The sequence below is a fragment of the Chiloscyllium plagiosum genome, chromosome 18 (assembly GCF_004010195.1).
Source record: "Chiloscyllium plagiosum isolate BGI_BamShark_2017 chromosome 18, ASM401019v2, whole genome shotgun sequence".
NCBI classification, from domain to species: Eukaryota; Metazoa; Chordata; class Chondrichthyes; order Orectolobiformes; family Hemiscylliidae; genus Chiloscyllium; species Chiloscyllium plagiosum.
The window spans coordinates 20,172,554-20,194,470 of record NC_057727.1 but is presented as its reverse complement, the minus strand read 5'-3'; the positions used below and the strand labels follow the sequence as shown (position 1 = coordinate 20,194,470).

General features: G+C 40.4%; 1 protein-coding gene across 3 annotated transcripts in view; it reads right to left on the bottom strand.

Moving 5' to 3' along the window:
- Nucleotides 1–21,917, bottom strand: part of iars1 (isoleucyl-tRNA synthetase 1) — a 190,254-nt gene that overhangs the window by 9,999 nt on the left and 158,338 nt on the right. For all 3 annotated transcript variants that reach the window (XM_043707895.1, XM_043707896.1, XM_043707897.1), the window contains exon 32: nt 13,105–13,251. In XM_043707895.1, coding sequence (XP_043563830.1) covers nt 13,105–13,251 — 147 coding nt within the window. The remainder of the gene's footprint in view (nt 1–13,104; nt 13,252–21,917) is intronic.

The following is a 21,917-nucleotide window of genomic DNA, read 5'->3' as shown; positions in this document are numbered from 1 at the left end:
ACGACTGTTCTAATTACTAATTGTCAGAGCTCCAGATATAGATATACTGTAGCCTAATGTTTTCAGCAACATAAGTGTTTTTACCAAAGACTATACAAAAGGGAAGCAGACTATGTGATCAGGTACTATGAGTTCAATTCTAAAGTCAAGAACGCTCATTGCAAAACTTTTAAGCAGGAATGCATGCACACAAGACATTTAGGAAACTGCATAGGATTCAAATTAAGAATGCTGATCACTGTGTCCAAATTCTTGATATCAATGATTCCTACATGAAGTTCTGGATCCAAAAAATTTAAAATTGCAAGTTTATTACTGTTGAAATATTTTAGGAAGTCAGTTCATGAAACAATTTTAATTGATCAGATGTCCTAACACTCAAACATCTTGAATTTTTTTCTCATGGTTTACACCATCAAAATTGTTCATTTCTATTCATGCCTGTCAATTCATTACCAAATATCAATCATTCCTATACTTAAACCCAACAATTTGTGTGGCGGGGAAGATTACAACTAAAAGTTAAGGTTGAATTTCAACTTTTTGTCTTGTACTCAAGTGGACTCACACAAATATCAATGTAAAGTGGAACAATATTTTTATGTTATTTAAAAAGTGCTGATTCGATGGCAAGTAGACGCTTTTGCCATGCAAAGTGCACCAAAGGAACTGAATTCGAATTTCTTTCTCATAATGATGAAATTGTGTATTCTACCTCACACCACTTTCACTTTGCAATTAATAAAACTAAAATTAAATTCTCTATAAAGTAGGGTTTAGTAATATATGCTGGCCAAGCTACATCACATATATGAATGAATAAAAATAAATAAAATTATGAAAACTTACATGAAATTAGACAGAATATGTATTTGAAAATTTAATTGCATATCAGCAGGCATTGTATGAATATGGAGCACAGATATTTGCTGCAAGCTAAGGTCTAATAAATGAAATGTAACTTTATTCACACAAAATTATAGTTTCCTTGAAAGACGTAATAGATGCCAATCTCACCTAGGAATTCAACAGACGTGATAGATTTAGCCCTGGTTCCTATCAGGCAGGATTACCTGTCTGCTTCAAATAAGAGTCACACTGGACTCGAAACGATGACATTGTTCCTCTATGATTCTGCAAGACCTGCTGAGTTTCTCCCACATTTTTATCTCAGGTTGCCATTTCTCGTTTTGTTAGCCAATTATCCATGGAAAACAAACGTGTTGTATATAATATTGAATATATGATACAGGATTGGACTGCACCTTAAAATTCATGGCAGAATCAGTGATTAAGAATTGCTATCTGGATGTGACATAATACAATATCCAATCTCTGTGCAGCAAATACAAAACAGCAAATTCAATAGCTGAAATTAAAACATTCTTTGTTTATAAGTGAACGGTACTTTGTTGTGGTTCTGTTCGCCGAGCTGGGAATTTGTGTTGCAGACGTTTCGTCCCCTGTCTGGGTGACATCCTCAGTGCTAGGGAGCCTCCTGTGAAGCACTTCTTTGATGTTTCCTCCGGCATTTATAGTGATTTAAACCTGCCGCTTCCGGTTGTCAGTTCCAGCTGTCCGCTGCAGTGGTCGGTATATTGGATCCAGGTCGATGTGCTTATTGATTGAATCTGTGGATGAGTGCCATGCCTCTAGGAATTCCCTGGCTGTTCTCTGTTTGGCTTGTCCTATAATAGTAGTGTTGTCCCAGTCGAATTCCCATATCGACCTGGACCGAATATACCAACCACTGCAGCGGACAGCTGGAACTGACAACCGGAAGCGGCAGATTCAAACCACTATAAATGCCGGAGAAAACATCACAGAAGCGCTTCACAGGAGGCTCCCAAGCACTGAGGATGTCACCTAGACAGGGGACGAAACGTCTGCAACACAAATTCCCAGCTCGACGAACAGAACCACAACGAGCACCCGAGCTACAAATCTTCTCACAGACTTTGAACGGTACTTTGCTTAAATATTGTTATTACACTAAGACAACTGACTGTTGATGCCAATTGTATTTGCCTGATGCTGCAAATTCAGAATGATGCAAAGAAATTCAGCTTGAATAACACAGTCTTTTGGTTTGCAAATTCAGTAATGCGATAAAGTACTTTTTTTTAATTTAAATCATCACACACACTATAAACAGTCCATTCAGCTGTTTCACATCCAATTCATTTTGAATGCAAAGGAACATTTTAAAATCAATTCATATAATGCACTTTAAGGTTTATGCCACATAATAAATCATTTCAACATAATGAAAAATATTACAAAGGGTCACTTGTTGCACTATTCTGTAAAACTTCATATGACAAATCTTTAAATGGATAACCTTACAGAAACAAATTATAGGAAGGATTTACAAGAATGATTCCAGGGACAAAGGACTTTGATTATGTGGATAAATTGCAGAATTCTAGGTTGACCTCCTTTCAAGAGAAGGGAGATAGGAGATTTGTTAAACATATTCAAAATCATGAGGAGTCTAAACAAAGTAGATAAAGAGTAAGTTATTCCTATTGACAGAAAGATCAAGAACCAGAGAACATTAGCAAGTCTAGCAGAGTCTGTGGAGAGAGAAACAGAGTTCACGTTTCGAGTTTAACAAGACCCTCCTTCAGAACTGTCAGACCTGCGTTTCTCCAACCTTCTGTCTTTATTTCAGATTTCCAGCAATATTGTGCCTTTATTTGAACATAAGTCTCAGTTAGTTGGCAAAGGAATTAAAGGTGGCATGAGGAGAAAACATTCTTTTATACTAGGGTATATAATATCCTGCCAGACAGTTTGGAGGAGACATGCATAATCATGAAGTGTGAAAGATAAATGGATCCATAAAGAGAGAAAGAAATGTAGGGCTGAGGGGAAAGCCTGGTGAAGTGGGACTACCTTAACTGCTCCTGGAGAGAGTCAGTACAGCCTTGATCAACCGAATAATCTCCATCTGTGTCATTATTCTGGGATTTCTATCAAATGATTCTATGAACTCATTTTCTTTTGCACAATAGAACTATCAAATACACAAATGGAAACTAAATGGAAAATATCAGCACTATCTCCAAGTTAAATAACCAATTCCCAAGAGCCTTGATCTTATTAAAATTTAAGTGAAAGCACATGTATAGAAATATTTTATCCCAACACACCCACATCTTTCTACTTGCTGTTGAAAAACTTTAATTTGAGGATCCATCTCACTATAACAAGTCTTATTTTATAAAATTACACATGGACAGATCGTGTTTCTTTCAGCTATTTTTCAATTTTCTCTTCTCATTCTCAAGTCTCCGATATGACACCCAAACCATATGGTAGGCAAGTAGTCTACTGAAGCCTCCACTAATAAATTCATTCTGAGCAGGATTATATGCTCATGGAAACAGTGGAATTATCTGCCCAGACTGATTCTGGAATCTTTACTCGGTTCAGTCATTATCCAGGTCTAATCTAAAGCTAACAGAGCTCTGTAAACATAAGAGACCATGGTATGTTCACATGGTACCACTTGATAGCCACTTCCTCTCTAACCCCACCACCAAAAGAAATAGCCTGCCAAATTTCACCTGACTGCCATGCCAATTGTACTTTTGCATGGGCTGTGTAATAGAGATCAATTTTCCAATAAGGCAGGTGAGTTCCTGATTTCAGTACCAACCCCTACCTAGCTTTTCATGGTGACTGAGTCAGAGGTGGTCAGGATGGTAGTGGGTTATTTACTTGATGGCTAACAGATTAAGTCCCACCTCTGATCAAAACTATTGGGCGAGGGGTTGCCATTGACTACTGCAGAAGTTTTGCCAAAGAAGCTTATCTCAAGAATAGACAATGGGAAATGTTTTAACTTCTTAAATAAGAGGTTGTTTCACAAGAACAGTGGGTGGAATCTCACACGAGTCTCAGCAATTTGTGGAAGAATCAACCAGGATGTTCAACAATGCTCCTCTTGTCGGTGGGAGCAACTGGTTCCATGCTTTATGTTTTTCATGAGCAGTGTGACACATTTCTTGCTCGGCAGTGGCAAATTACCAAATATGGGGATTATTGCTTGTTAAATGCCTTACTTGCCGCAGCCTAATATTCAGCTTTTTATCTTAAAAAGATCGCCATCCAAACTAGATGTTGGGAAAACTCAACGTGGAAATCAGAGTGTGTACTTGGCTGATTTAGTTCACCTGTTTCTCTGAACAATCTTTACCTCCAATCAAGTTGTGTCCCAGGGAATGATTTATGAGCACTAGCTGTGTGTACTGACATCCACAGACAATGGCATCTACCACCCACTGCAGTCATCGTAACACCCCTCCAATTCATGGTAGGTTGCACATGAAGCATAGACTTGCATCACGGGGCACACCAGCTAAGAGCACGGACAGGCCGCTGCATGGAGACTTTATATGCATGGACAGGCAGCCTGTTTGTCAATAGTGATCTGTCTAGAGGTGGGGACAGCGTGATGAACAGTACACAGATGTCAATTTAACACTTACAGCAGGTGCCAACTGCAAACACACCAAATGGCCATGACAGATATTGATCCAGTCAAGAGGGGGCCACTCTCAGTCAGGGAGTCCTGGAAATAGCAGTCATGGACACAGCCCATATACAATCCAGGATCTGCACCACAGTTAGTCATCTGCTTGGGATGCTCAAAGTCAGGGGAACTGTCCGATTACGGCCCAGAGAGTGGGCAGCAGTCAGTCCTGTAAGGTGTGCATCAGGAGTCAGGAGAATCCGGTGTCTTCAGTTGGGAAGCTGCAAGAGCAGAGGTCTACAGCATGGAAACAGGCCCTTCGCTCAACTTGCCCATGCGACGATCAAAGTCATGTCATGTCATGTCCAAGTTCTACCCAACAAAGTCAGCCAAAGGTTTGGGTTGAATACAGTCCTGGGTGCCCATCCATTGATTGTTAAGGAGGGGTTTTAGATTAGATTACTTACATAGATTAGATTACTTACAGTGTGGAAACAGGCCCTTTGTCCCAACAAGTCCACACCGCCCCGCCGAAGCGCAACCCACCCATACCCCTACATTTTACCCCTTGCCTAACACTATGGGCAATTTAGCATGGCCAATTCACCTGACCTGCACATCTTTTTTTTTGGATTGTGGGAGGAAACCGGAGCAAACCCACGCGGACACGGGGAGAACGTGCAAACTCCACACAGTCAGTCGCCTGAGGCGGGAATTGAACCCGGGTCTCTGGCGCTGTGAGGCAGCAGTGCTAACCACTGTGCCACCATGCCGCCCACCCCAAATGGCCATGACAGATATTGATCCAGTCAAGAGGGGGCCACTCTCAGTCAGGGAGTCCTGGAAATAGCAGTCATGGACACAGCCCATATACAATCCAGCAGATGACTAACTGTGATGCAGATCCTGGATTGTATATGGGCTGTGTCCATGACTGCTATTTCCAGGACTCCCTGACTGAGAGTGGCCCCCTCTTGACTGGATCAATATCTGTCATGGCCATTTGGGGTGGGCGGCATGGTGGCACAGTGGTTAGCACTGCTGCCTCACAGCGCCAGAGACCCGGGTTCAATTCCCGCCTCAGGTGACTGACTGTGTGGAGTTTGCACATTCTCCCCGTGTCCGCGTGGGTTTCCTCCGGGTGCTCCGGTTTCCTCCCACAATCCAGGGTTGGGGTGTGCTGTAGGACCAGAAGGGGAAAAATCGCTGTCTGAAGTGATAGTAAACAACAAAACTAGGGAAGGGGAAGCAGGGAATTTGTAGAGCTCTGGGATAAGGACAGGGATGGAAAGTACTTCAAAGTTAATGGGATGGGGACTGTATAAAAGAGCATGATAAACTATTGGGGGGGGGGCTCTTAGTGACAGTGACCATCACCGTGGCCTTCACAGGGGGAAGCATACAGGAGCACATGGTCATCATGAAGGTGTCATGCCAGGATACAGGGCCAGGGAGGACAGTTGTATGCAAAGCTCAATGTGGTTTGCCCCCATGTTGCAGAGTATTGTGAGATAAAAAGAGACATGGAGACTTTTGGGGGGTGCCGATGGTGAGGGCAATGTGGTGACTAAGCAGGGACCGGTGCTGACTGTCCATGATAAGGTGAATTCCGTACCTCATTTTCCATTCTCTAGATGTGAAGAACTACGAGAAATTGACTGGAACAATGCCCTGACTGGGTGGACTAAGTGACAGTTTGTCAGTCCAAAGTGTGGGTTCACGCTTGCTAGACACTAATGACATTGCAGCAACAAATACACGAAGCAGCCATGTATAGAGCACCGCTATATTTAATCTGCAATCACTTCATCACTTATTTGATGTACATGCAGAATGACTGTGCTTAAGGGGTCAGATGCTGCTAACAGGAAAATTATCAAATGCCTTTGGTGCTTGTAAATTGAACACTCAGTGGTGCTGAAGTGAGCAGTAATGATATTAAAAATGGCCAATGCTGCCTAATGGCAAACCAAACTTCCAAGGGTCCTGCCTGAGCCATATAGCCACTTCCTCATTATCAAATAAGTGCTGTGATGGTCTGTACTGAATGCAGTGAAAAGGAACATTTGATGGGAGATAATGTATTGCCATGCTGCAGTCACTCCTCTCTTGATAGGTCACTCAGCATAGGGTCCTACAGCACAGAGACAGGCAATTCGATCAAACTAGTCCATACCGCCCAATATGTCCATCCACGCGAACCCATTTCCCTGCACTTGGCCCATATCCTTCCAAATCTTTTATATCCATGTATTTGTCCTAATGCCTTTAAATGTTGTTAATGTACCCACCTCAACCAATTTCCACTGGCAGCTCATTTCACATATGTACCACCCTCTGTGTAAAAAATTTGCTACTCAGGTTCTGTTATTCTTTCTCTTCTAACCTTAAACTAATGCCCACTAGTCCTTGATTCCCCAACCTTGGGAAAAAGGCTGAGTGCATTCATGTTATCCATGCTTCTCATGATCTGATATACTTCTATAAGATCCTCCCTCAGTCTCCTATGCTCTGAAGAAAAAGGTCCTAGCTTGTCCAACCTCTCCCGATAACTCAGACCGTGAGTCCTACCAACGTACTTGTAAATTTCTTCTGCACTCTTTCTAGTCTAATAACATCCTTCTGATAGCAAGGTGACCAAAACTGAACACAATACTCCAAGTGTGGCCTCACCAACATCCTGTACAACTGCAACATAATTTCCCAACTTTAATACTCATTGCCCTGACTGAAGAAGACCAGTGTGCCAAAAGCCTTCTTCAATGTCCTGTCAACTGCGACTCCACTTTCAGAGAACCATGCACCTGAATTCCCAGGTCTTTCTGGTTCCACTATACTCCTTAAGGCCCTATCATTCACCATGAAACTCTTACCTTGATTTGACTTTCCAAAATGCAAGACATCAGTTATTGATATTAAACTCCATTTGCCATTTCTCAGCCCACATCCCCAGCTGAACAAGGTCCTACTGCAATTTCTAATAGCCCTCCTCACGATATTTTAGTGTCATCTGCAAACTCACTAATCACGCCTTGTACATTCTCATCCAAATCACTGGCATGCATAACGAACAGTAATGGGCCCAGCACTGACCCCTCAAGCACTCTACTAGTCATAGGTCTCCAGTCCAACAAGCATCCTTCTACTAATAACCTCTATTTCTTACCATCAAGCCAAATGTGTATCCAATCTTCCAGCTCCCCCTGGATTCCATGTAATTTAACCTTCCAGAGCAGCCTACCATGTAGAACCTTATCAAAGGCCTTACTGAAATCCATATAGACTACTTCTACCGCCCTGCCCTCATCAACTTTCCTGGTCACTTGATCAAAGAATTCTATCAAAGTTGTGAGGCATGATCAAGCCTTACCTTTCCAAATGCATGGATATCTAATTTCTCAGAATCTTCTCAAGTAACTTGCCTATCACGGATGTTAGGCGTACTGATCCATAGCTCCTAGATTTTTCTTTGCAGCTCTTCTTGAATAAAAGCATGACATTTGCTATCCTCCAGTCTTCCATGACCTCACCCTTGGCTAATGATAATGCAAAAATACCAGCCAGGGCCGCTGCAATCTTTTCAAGTTACGACACGTGCTGAGCCTGAATGTGGATGGATTAAGGGGAAATGCCACTTGTTATCCAGTTGCAGAATGTATCACGATATGGGAAAGTGTGTTCAGATCTCAGCTGCAAAATATACTAGATAATGACTGTTCTGTTCCCAATTTAGCTACATTTCACAGAGAGAAGCAGGCCTTACTTTTGGTAGCATGTTGCTCACCTTCACAGGAAGGGGAAGATGGAGGCTACAGCTGATGGCAAGGAATGCCAATCTCTCAGATGTCCAGTGAGTGGCGAATTGTTCTGGGAACAGCATATGGTAGAATGAATGGAAATCAAATGAGACAGACATCCTAGAAACAGGTTGATGCAACGAGTTTAGTAAGATTCAAGAGAATTCATTGTGCTTTGTGGCGAAAACCCTCCAGAACACTCATGCAACTTGGCCATAGCTAAGAAACATAAGATTCAGCCCTGTATAGTGGTTGCAATATGAATTGTAGTTCAGATACCACAAATCAAAATCTAGACTAATTATTGTACCAAGTCCACAAACAAAGTTTAGTATTTGACACAAAATCAGAACTCTTGATGGCACTTCAACGATAAAACTCATCTCAGAATTATATATCATTTCAGAGTAACAGAATTTAGCTTAGATCCATACATTATTCTCTTCCCACAGACATTTAATGTGAAACAACAGCCATTCATTAGTAACTGCATCTATATCTAGAGCTCCATTAGGGACTTGATCATACTGTACATATTCCTCCAGGCATTCTTAGATATTTTCTTAACCTACTTATTTTTCCTAAAAACTATGAATAAATGACTCTTCCAGCAAGTGTTACTGAGTATCAATAGATTATTCCTAAGGTTTGCACTTGATTTCGAAAATACAAGATATAACACAGCAGATACTACATATGCATTCACTTACAGCAGCCGGAGAAATTATTCATCCTTCATAATCTTGAAACCTTCAATTAGGTCATACTCAGACTTTACTTTACAACATGAAAAAAATAGTATCAGCCTGCTCAATCTTTTCTGTAATAATTCAGACAACCTGAGTAGAAAGGAACATTGTTTATTGTTGAACACCAAAATAGAGCTACTACTCATGGCGTACAATACAAGTCCCAGCCAGGGACAGAATGTACCAGATCCATCCCTGGATCTGCCTTTTTGAACCGTGTCTGCTTTATTGAGATTTTCTAATCAAACTGCTTAAAGATGCTCTAGAATAGGTGGAACTGGAACATAGTCCATATCTCTACCACTGTGTCACAAGAACTGTATATCTGCTCGTTTTTTTAATTCAGCCTGTTCAGTTTTGTGATTACACACCTCTGAAGCAGGTGTGACTTGAACCCAGGCCTCAAAAGCCCAAAGGTAAGGAAAGTACCACTGAGCCACAGACCCTTCTGGGTCTGCTTTATTCTATTTTCTAATCAACCTGTTTAAACTTTGCTACTCACCCCTGCAAACAAGTACAACTTGATTCAGACCTCCTGGCCTAGACTGTATTGCCTTATCTTTTTTCTTTCCTACTTAACCTGTTCAGAGATGCTACCCCACACCTCTGGAGCAGGTGGGACTTGAACCCAGACCTACACAGTCCAGAGATAAGGATATTACCACCGTCCCACTGATTTATTTTCTTTTTTTTAATTCAGTCATGGATGAGGGCATTGCTGGCTAGGGCAGATCAGAGGACCAAATGGGTTTTTCCAACAAGCGATAAATTGATTCATGGTCATCATGAGATTCTTAATTCCACATTATTTTTGGTGGAATTTTAATCCGTTGCAGCACGGTTTGAAGCTGGATCTCTGGGTTAACAATCCAGCAATAATACCACTAGGTCACAACCTCCCCTATTATCTATCATATGGAGACACAAGATGTGGAGTGTAGCAACATTTCCATAATTTTTCTTTGTTCTGAACAGACCTATTGTATTAGCAACTGAAGGACAAAAAGTGCAGATCTACAGAGAATAGGCAGAGGAATGGAAGACTCTCTTGCATAAAATCCAGATGGACATGTTGGGCTAAGTAGCCCTCTATATTTGTAGTACTGAAATATACTGGCTTTGCATATCAGTTTCTAGTATATTTGCTTTCATGTGTTTGCATTATCACCACAAAGCATACTTCACCCGGCAATCATAGTCCATCTGTACCAACCTGAAACACGATGCAACAAGCTAGTAAAGCCTGGAAAGAGCATGCATTTTCTCTAGCCATACAGCTTTTGGAAATAGTAGTCATGTGATCACATGTGCATAGTGTGGAATCGCAGGTGGGTAGTGAGATCAACTGTCAGAGACTGGCTTGGCAAGAGAATGTCAATGGCTGATGTGATCAACTGTCGGAGACTCTGATAAAACCAAAATTCTATATATGCAACCAGCATAATTATTTGGCCTTTCAATTTCACTTTTTTTTTTAACAAACAAGCTCCAGTGATCACTTTTTAAAAATTCATTGGTCTTTTCAACCTACGTTGTTATTTTTTAAAAGCTGTGTACATTCTAATCCTATTATTTGTCCATTGGGTTTAGACACCCGATTCTGAATGTTTATTCTTATATGAAATGTACGCCATACTTATCTGAAGTTCATTTGCCAAATATCTTGCAGTTTGTCACAGTACTCCTCCACTAAATGGATTCTCTAATTCAATGTCACCTGCAACTTTGAAATTATACTTCCAATTCCAAGTCCAAATAATTTATGTAAGTCATAAACAATAATGATTCCTGCATTCCTTCTTCTGAAATACCACATTCCAACATTTGGCAATCTAAATAAATATATTTTAACCCCTACTCTCAGTTTCCAGTTTTGCAGACAGCTTGCTACTCATTCTAGTCCACTAACTCCAAATGTTCTGACCGTAATCACAAATCTATTATGTCATAGCTAACTGAAGGCTTTGTACAAATCCACAGAAATTATATATACCACATTAGCCTTACTTATACTTTGCTAAGTTTTCAAAATTGTAACGAACTACATTTGTACAGTACCTTCGAAAAGGTAAAATGATCCAAGCTCCTTCACAGTAATATCAAACAAAATTTGATGTCAAGCCACATCAAAGGACATTAAAAGATATGATCAAAAGTTTAGAAAAAAAGGTTGGAGCATCTTAAGAGGAGATAAGCAGAGAAGTTAGAACAGAATCCAGAATGTTGAGGCTGGAAAGCTAATGGTGCAGTCATCAGTGGATTAAAATGGGGGATGTACAGGAAGCCATAATTGGAGAAATGCAGATATCTCAGAGGGACTTAGGGTTAGAGAAGATTATAGGGAGGGGCAAGATCATGGGGAGATTTAAAAATGATGAAAATTTCAAAAGTGAATAATCCTTAAGCATGAGCCAGTTTGATCATCAGGTACAGGGATGATAAGTGAATGGGACTTTGAGTGAGTTAGGATAAAAGCAGCAGAGGTTTGGATAAGTTTGAGTTTATGAAGGTTAATGATGGGATGATGGTCTGGAATAGGGAAGTTCAGAGATAACAAAGCCATGGATGAGGGTTCCAGTAGATGAGCTAATGTGGAGTCAAGTGATGTTATGCAGATGCAAGTAAATTTTCAAACTTATAACAAGTGAGGTATGTCTTTTACAGAATCTCAGAATTGTCACAGTGCAGGAGCAGCTATTTGGTTCATCATGTTTGCATTTGCTGTTTGATGATCAATGCTTCTGAGTGTTTCTGCTCACCCTGCATCCATCACACTATCAGGTACTGCATTCCAGACCTTAAACACAGGCAGCGTTAAAACATCTTTCCTCTATCACTTTCACTCCTGTTTCCAATCACTTTATGCCATCTCATTCTCTATCCTTTCATGAGTGGGAACAGCTTCTCCCTTTCTATTCTGTCTCAACCTCTCATGATTTTAGATACCTTTATAAAATCCCCTCTCAGCCTTCTTTTCTAAGGAATTCAGTCTTAATTCTCCAATTTAACTCCATAACTTTGGAACCAATCTCATGAATATTTTCTGCACCTTTACAAAACTTCCCCATATCGTTCCTGAAGGTTCCTTCAATGACCACTCTTTCAAACTGTCATGCCCATACTCCAATGTACAGTCAGAGTCATACGGCACAGAAAGAGGTCCATCATGTTTGCTCCAGTCATCAAGCATCTATATACTCTAGTCCCATTTTCCAGCACATGGCCCATAGCCTTGTATGCTGTGTGCTTCAAGTGACTATCTAAATCTTTTTAAATGTTGTGATTGCTCCTGTTTCTACCAACCTTTCAGGTAGAAAATGTCAGATAACCACCACCGTCTGGGTGAAAAAAACTGATTAAATCCCTTCTGAATCTCATGCCTTTTTCCGGAGATCTAAACCCTGGTTATTGACCCCTCTATTAAGGGGACAAGTTTTTTTCATATCTATCCCAGATTTCCTCTCATTATTTTGTACACCTCAATTAGGGTCCCTGACTTCTCTGTTCTAAGGAAGGTAAGACCAGCCTATCAAGGCTCTCTTCATAGCTGAAATGCTCCAGTCGGCAACATCTCGTGAATCTCCTCTCAACCCATTCTAGTGAAATCTTACAGCTAGGTTTCTCTGCTCCTGTGTTCCTTTCAGAATTTGCCCTTTATTTTAATATTGTCTCTCCTTTCTTTCTACTAAGGTGAATCATTTCATGGTCTCCACTTCTTCACCCACCCATTCAGACATATCAGCAACACTAATGTCCTTTCAAGGTTCAAAGCTTTCCCAGTCAAGTTCACAATGTTTTTGTATCATCTGCAAACTCTGAAATTGTGCCTCATATGGGAGTATATATGCACACATTAGATACTGAAAACTTACCAAAATCTTAAACAAAGCAAGGACATGCTGCACATATTCATACTGCAGCATCCTGGCACACAGCTGTGATGGTTTTGTCATACTGGAAACCAATGTACAAGTTAACGTCCAGCAGTAAACGCTGCGTTGAACAAATTCTCATTATAGTAGAAGTGAAGTTTTTCAAGCAATTTTGAATAAAACAACTGTGTTGCCTAATCGCATACCTTGAGGCTTGGCATTCACCAGCTGTAAGTTGACATACTGGAAAAGCAGGGTATCTGTCTGCATAACAGTTTCTGCTGGTGTAACCCCAGATGTCACATGCAGAGTCTTTCCATTCAGAGTCATCAGGTCAGTCCTATTTGTTAGTTCTGGAAGAGATAAACACAGTTAGACTTCACTTGAAAAATGGCAGTTTTCAGGAGAACTGCTTTCTTTTCATTTCTGCAACACACACCAGTTAAGAAGATCAGTGGCTTTTCAACATGTAGTCTATTATTAATTACATCCACAATATATTAATTCATTTGTATACAACTTAAAAAAACCCAGTATTTGTCATAACTGAAGTTAAAGAATTGGATCATACATGCTCCTGAGGATATATTTTCAGCAGATACGCACATAATATAGGTTAGCTCACCACCTTCCCACTCAGCTCTGAGCTCATCTTCATAACAGAGGTTGTGAGGATGTTGAAGTTGGCAGCGTGACAACAATTTAAATAAATAATGATAATGTTCTATTGACCCTGATAATACTGTCTAAGCCAAAATATGGTTGATATGGGTAGCTAACAGGTCACTTTTTAAAGAGGTTCATAAGTGGTGGAAAGGGGAGGGGGTGCTATCTTCTCATATGCGAGAGTCAGAGCAGAATTAGATTGGTGAGCCGTTCTTGAGGGCAGGACCCTCTCCTCAGTAAAGGGTTGAAGTCCCAAAGTTAGGCAATGAAATCTGCCATGCATGGTGTTTTGGCTGCAGCATGGATTTCTTTCAAGTCTGGTGGATTACTGCCAACTTTCCTTTGGTGGTAGCGGTTTGGAGGGGGGGATCTGCTCCCCTGTAATCTCAGCAGCATTATTTTCAGATTATACATGACTTGCTCATCTCCCAAAACCAAAATTATCCCAAAATATAAAGAATTTTGCCAAGTATTATTTCCAACCATGACAATTCAATTACTCATGTTGAATCTCAATTCCAAACTGATGCTAAAATGTTGCAGAAATGATATGTTTTGAAATGGAGGAACGTGTGACATTATATCCAGAAGAGTTACATTGAGGAGCAAAACAAAAATGACAACTCATTTGTGAAACAAGACCTCAAATTTTGTGGTGAACCACCTCAAATTGACAAGCAATTATGTCATTCCCTATGCTGTACTTACCTGTAATGCAAAAATCTGAACAGGTAAGTATATCAGTTGAGATGTCAGCTGGAAATTCATGAACATATTCCAGGATAACTCAATATTTGAGAGTCATTTTTGGGTAAATTACTTGCTTCACTTGCTAAACATGATTGACAGTATAAGCTCAAATGTATTATGGAACAAACCAATGTCATAATATTGTCTTGGTCCATTATACTAATTTAGTGACAATTTGAAAACTGTAAGTTTCTTTTTGTACACATAATAAATCTATACTAGTAATGTGGCTCTTGCATACATACAGAATTTCTTCCTTGTCAGGACCCCCATTGAGACCAATAACTTCTTAAAAAAAAAATCAAATGTCTAGTGAATGAATCAAATGACAAAATTTCAAATTTTACACGTTTTACTGTAACAAAACCACCATTGAATAAACACTATTTCAGTTGTCAACTTATACTCTCTAAAAGTTAAATGAGGGATCTTTTCTTTGGTTCAATGATCAAAAACTTCCACCATAGATGTACTTCATTTGTCTCTTCGGTGAATATTTCACTCTCTGGAACCAGTCCAAATTTATTCACAGCTCATTTATCTCTCTTCCAACTGAATAAACTTCTCACTGAACTGAAGTTCACACTGAGAGGAAAAGTGAAGGGAGGTGAATAGTTTTGCTCTGATTAAACCCTCACAAACTTGGTCTTATCAAACAGAACCCAAGTTTTAACTTGCTGCCTCTTTTTCCTTGTTCTCTCCCTCGCAGATTCTTGATAGCTGATCCTGTGAAAACCTGCAACACTACAATGGCTTCACTCTTTAAGAAGATCTCCAGGGCAATGTGAATCACACAGGCCTTGTATTGGTTAGAAAATGAAATTAGCTATTGTCATGCTCTTGATTGAGACCAGGATTCTTACATAGAACATTACAGTGCAGAACAGACCCTTTGACCCTCAATGTTCACCAACCTGTGGAACCAATCTGAAGCCTATCAATCATACACTATTCCATTTTCATCCACATGTTTAGCCAATAGCCATTTAAATGCCCTTAAAGTTGGTGAGTCTACTACTATTGTAGGAGTACATTCCATGCCCAACTACTCTGAGTAAAGAGACTACCTCAGACATCTGTCCTATATCTATCACCCCTCAATTTAAAGCTATGTCCTCTCATGCCAGCCATCACCATCCAAGGAAAAAGGTTCTTACTATCCACCCTATCTAACCCTCTAATTGCATGTCTCAATTAAGTCACCTCTCAACCTTCTTCTCTCTAACGAAAACAGCCTCAAGCCCCTCAGCCTTTCCTCAAAAGACCTTCCATCCATAACAGGCAACATCCTAGTAAATCTCCTCTGAACCTTCTCTGAAGCTTCCACATCCTTCCTATAATACGGTGACCACAACTGTATGGAATACTCCAGAGTTTTGTACAACTGCAACATGACCTCGTGGCTCTGAAACTCAATCCCTCTACCAATGAAAGCTAACATATTGTATGCCTTCTTAACAACCCTATCAACCTGGGTGGAATCTTTCAGGGATCTATATACATGGACACTGAGACCTCTCTGCTCATCTACACTACCAAGAATATTACCATTAGCCCAGTACTCTGTATTCCTGTTACTCCTTCTAAAGTGAATCACCTCACACGATTCCATATTAAATTCTACTCGCTGCCTCTCAGCCCAGCTCTGCAGCTTATCTATGTCCCTCTGTAGCCTGCAACATCCTTCAGCACTATCCACAACTTCACCTACCTTGGCGGCATCCACAAATTTACTCACCCATCCTTCTATGCCATAATCCAGGTCATTTATAAAAATGACAAACAGCAGTGGCCCCAAAACAGATCCTTGCGGTACACCACTAGTAACTGAACTCCAGGATGAACATTTCCTATCAACCGCCACTCTGTGTTCTTTTACCTAGCCAATTCCTGATCCAAACCGCTAAATCACCCTCAATCCCATGCCTCCGTATTTTCTGCAATAGCCAACCTCTTTCACTTGCAAAGATTTCAGGCTATCAGTCTGAAGAAGACGAGTGCCCTGTGACAGATCACAGTGGCACTGTCAGTCAACACATCGACGACTATGAACTCAATGTCATCCATCAGTTTACTTTCCTTGGCTCTATCATCACTGATAACCTCTCGTTGGACATGGAGATCAACAAAAGGATCGGAAAAGCAGCCTCAACTCTTGTTCGCCTCACAACTTGAGTATGGACAAATCCCAAGCTGACAGTGAAGACAAAAGTGTCAGTCTACAATGCCTGTGCCATAACCACACTGCTGTATGGCAGTGAAAGATGGACTACATATGCCAGACAAGAGAGAAGACTAACCACCTTCCACTTGAGGAGTGTCCTCCATATCCTGGCAAGACAGAGTGTCCAACGCAGCGGTCATATCCTACGCTGGTCTTCCCAACATGTACACTCTGCTCAGGCAGCAGAGTCTGCATGAGCTGGGCCATGTCCACCGCATGGAGGATGGCCACACTCCAAAGGATATCCTTTATGGAGAGCTTGCATCCAGGAAGAGACCCAATGGGCGTTCCCAACTGCGCTACAAGGATGTCTGTGTGAGGGGCATGAAGGTGCTTGATATTGTGACAGAGTCCTGGGAACGGCCTGCAGCTGACCTCATGAGATGGAGAAGCATCCTGAACCAGCACCTCAAAACAGGGAAAAAGAAGCTGATGAACACTGCAACAGACAAGCAGGCACGAAGGATGGAGTGCATCAGTTCTAGCAGATCAACAACCACATACAGATGTGACCTCTGCGACTGGGTCTGTCACTCCAGCATTGGTCTCCTCAGTCACAAGCAAAGTTGCTTCAGGGAAGCAGAAACCCAGAACAAGAGGATGCATCCCATGGTCAGCCATGACCGAAAGGGCCTCACACATACTGTGGGGCACCTTACCAAATGCCATACTGAAATCCATACACACCACATCAATCATTTTACCCTCATCCACCTGTTTGGTCACCATCTCAAAGAACTCAATAAGATTTGTGAGGCACAACTTACCCTTCCACAAAACCATGCTGGCTATTCCTAATCAATTCATCCCTTTCTAGATGATTATAAATCCTATCTCTCATAACCTTTTGCAACACTTTACCCACAACTGAAGTAAGGCTCACTGGTCTATAATTACCAGGGTTGTCTCTACTCTCCTTCATGAACAAACGGGCAACATTTGCTATCCTCCTATCCTCCAATCTTCTGGTAATATTCCTGTAGACAATGACAACATAATGATCAAAGCCAAAGGCTCTGCAATCTCCTCCCTGGCTTCCCAGAGAATCCTAGGATAATTCCCATCCAACCCAGGGGACTTTTTTATTTTCACACTTTCCAGAATTGCTAACACCTCCTCCTTGTGAAACTCAATCCCATCTGGTCTCATAGCCTGGATCTCAGTTTAAAGAAAAAATTCGAAATCCCTCCTAATTACTAAAAAAAAGTGAAGCCATGAGTTTTCATGGTGTAAGCAATAGAAGTTTTAAGATTACAAGTCTCAAACAAAACAAATACTAACTTCAATTAGGATAATTACATATCCTCTAAAAGCCAGGGTCAAAAGTTAAATATTAGCAGGCAATTTAGTTGATTATGAATTATAAATTACACTTTAATGGCAGATACAAATAAGACAAATTGTAGAAGCTTGCCTGGACGTCCATTCATTACATGTGTTAAATTCAGTGACAACATCTTTCAAAACTCAGTCTTCCTCAGAAAGAATTTCAGCTCCTCATCTTCGAGGATTTAGCCTGACAGCGGTGCAGACTTCATCAAAATGCAATATTTCTGCAGAACGTCCTCAATTATGCTTTAAGAGTCTGAATGACATAAATCTTGCAATGTTATCTTCAAGTAACAGAAGAAGCCATATCAATTACATACTTGCTTTTTCTGGATCCAGCCTTCATATTCTTTCAACCTGCATGACTATACCACTGAGATCATCATCTGAGTGTGTCTCTGTCCCCTTTCAAATGGATTCATCCAGATTCAATCTTCAATTGCAGTTTAAGTCTTTGTATCCTTAGAAACTGCATAGCTATGTTTCCGTTCTTAGTTTCCCATTAGAGTTTAGATCTGTCTTAAAATAAATTCAAGCTTTGAAGCACAGATTCCATTAAAACACTCTCCAGCTCTCATCCACAAAGCCTATTTTACCTGGAATCAAATAGATCATGTAACGTATAACCACTTTAATAACCTGAAAATCCACCAATCTTTAGCACAGTTGCCATGGTCATGTTTTTTGTTAAGAATGCAGATCTTGTATCTTTTTTCCAATATAACAACCTAAATTGAATCATTTGGAAATGTTTCAACATTTTTTCTTTAGAGTCATACAGCACAGAATCAGGCCTTTTAGCCCACCGAGTGTATGCCAAACAACAAACACCAAACTATTCTTAATTCCATTTACCTGCATGTGCCCTGACATCTTAAGTGCTCATGCAAATGCTTCTTAAATGTTGAGAGATTACCTGCCTCCACCACCATCTCAGACAGCACATTTTATGTTTCTACCACCCTTTGGGTAAATTTTGTTTTCCTCAGATCCTCTCTCATCCACTTACTCCTCACCTTAACCTAATGCCCTCTGGTCTTAACCATGTTTCATGGGGAAAAGAATCTCATGACCTACCCTATCTATGCCTCACAATTTTATAACTCTCAGTCAGATCTCTCCTCAGTCTTCTCTGTTCCAGCCTGTCCAGTCTCTCCTCATAACTGAGACTTTCCATTCCATGCAGCATCAGGTAAGTCTCCTCTGCACTCGTTCTAATACAATCACATTCCTCCGATAACATGGAAACAAGAATTGAGCATTCCACCAGTGGCTTAACCAACGTTTTTTAAAGTGACAACAAGACTTCGCTGTTCCTATATTCGACACCTTAGCTAGTGTTGTCAAGCATTCCATATGCCTTCTTCATCACCCTATTCACCTGTACTGATACCTTCAGGCATCAATGAACTTGTACACCAAGGTCCCTTTGCTCCTCAGAACTCTCTTGGGACTTACCATTCATTATGTAAATCATTTACTTGTTAGACCTCCCAAATTGCTCACTTCTCACTTATCAGGATTAAATTCCATCTGCCATTGCTCTACCCAATTTACCAGCTGATCAAGATCAGACTGTAGTCTCTTCACAATCAACAACACCAATTTTCATGTCATCTGCAAACTTACATCACCTACATTCAGATCCAAGCTGTTAATGTACATAATAAACAGGTGTCCATGTACCAATCTCTGTGAAGTACCACTGGTCACAGGCTTCCAATCACAAAAACAACCCTCTACCATCATTATCTGCCTCTTATTTGCAAGCCAATTTTGGATCCTGTTTGCCAACTTGCCTTGAATTTCATTGGCTCTCACCTTTTGGACAAGCCCTCTTTGTCAAAGGTCTTACTGAAATCCATATAAACCACACATTTGTTCAAAATACATTTGTTCAACTTTGCAAAAATTAGTCAGACAGGATCTCCCTCCAACAAATTCATGCTATCATCCTGATCAATGCCTGCCTTTCCAAGTTAGTTAATCTACTCCTCAGAACTTTTTCCAATAATTTCCCCATCATTGATGTCAGACTAAGTGGTCTATAATTATCTGGCCTCTCCCTGTTGCCCTTGAACAACGCAACGACATTTACAAATTACAAACAAACTTATGGTGCAAAAGGTTGTTATTAAAAGCCTAATGCCATTCATCTTTCTTGATGCAGTTTCAAAAATCAATGTCCACATTAAAATTGTATCCATTGAACTTTCATGGGCTATTGCAATCACAATTTGGAAACACGACAAGTTAGTTAGTCCATTTAGCACCATTTTAAGCTATGCAAATCTATAGGGCTGAGCTTTGTGCATTAAGACCACAACCTGCTATTTAGCCCATTATCTAAGGTTGCAAACAAGAATATTTATTCACTTAAGCGATGTGGGCATTGCTGACTGGGCCAGCTTTTATTGCTTGTCCCGAGTTGCCCTTGACATCACAGTGGTGAGTTGTCTTTTTGAATCACTGCAGTGCTATAATCTTGGTATCCAAGATAGTCTGTCAACAGCAATATATAAGTGAAAGTCACCAGATTCCATGTAGAAACGCCTAAAACGAACACTGAAGTTTGACCCTTAGGTCAACATTCAACGTGCTGAAGATATCAAAACAGAACAGAGCGATAGTGACAGAAGTACATGGCCAGAAGATTCTGTATTTCCTGCATTTACCCTCTTACTGTTTTTGGAGTATAAATAATGTGCATGGTCACCAGTTTGGTGAATGGTCATGCACCTATTCTTTCAACTGCGAAATAATATTTGATTTTAAGGTGGTGTTAAAAACTTTGAGGGAAAAGAGCCAAATTTTAAATAAACTGATTGAAAAAGTGTTTAATGTAAAAAGGGGCAGTTACACCTGGAGGAACGTAAATGATTATTTAAAATTACAGATAATATGACTAGGAATACTAACATATAATAAAACACTAACAGATAATAGGAACACTAATATATATAAACTGAAAACCATGATTTAACCAGAAATTATGATAATTTAAATTACCTTTAAAGCTTATTAAAATACAGCATGTGGCATTCCATAATTCTGCGTACAGTGCAATTTTTTGTACATACTTAAAAGATTTAATAACTTAGTTTTTTTATTCACTTGCAGGATGTGACCATCACTGGCTGGCCAATACTTATTATCCATCCTTAATTAAAAGACTTCTGTCGAAGAAGAAATTAATGTTGGCATCAGGGCTCTTGACAATCACTGAAGAATTGGCAGGAGTCCCATGTCTCTTCTGTTGGGTACTGTTCACCAGAATTAAGCATCCACTAGACACTTAACTGGTCACTGTTGGGCCTTCCTCAGGATTTAGGACTCTGGGGTGAAAATTAGCCCTACAAGAGTTGTAAGCAAATGATAGACCATCTGCTCTTCACTGCCCGGGAGTATCACCTACAGTTAGAATTAGAATTAGCTTTATTGACACACAGTGAAGAGTGTAAGCTGCTATTTATGAAGTCTCTAGGTACAGCTTTTTCAGTTAATGTTCATGGACACTGCAGATTTAGGAATAAATTATACAATGGAGAAAAAAGTGCAGAGAAATGGTCTTCCAAACAAGTCCATGTTGACATCTCGCCTCGCTGAGACCAGAAGTCGATTGGTTGCTGGTAATACTGTCACCACATGGATTGATGAAGGGCCCAGACACCAGGTAAGTGAGGACTTGAGGAGGAGCGTTTCACTGAGGGGGGACTTACATTAGGAGGGATTGGGAGTGGAAGACGGGCTGGTTCTTAGCGTGCCTTCCACTTCCCTATCAGACATTGAGTGCATTTGAATGATGGACATGAATGGAAGACCACAATTTACTTTATGTGACTCATTCCACTGCTGATATTGATTAAAATACCACAATGGCAACCAACTTCAGAAGTTGTCCAGAACGTTTGGAGGCAGGAAGGTGCCAGATTCCAAACTCATCACCAAGGGGCATTAAATTCTATTCAAACTACAGCAATGGATACAAGCATTTAAGCATACAGGTATTTTAATTAAGTCATCAATAAAATATGATATGCATCTTCGTAG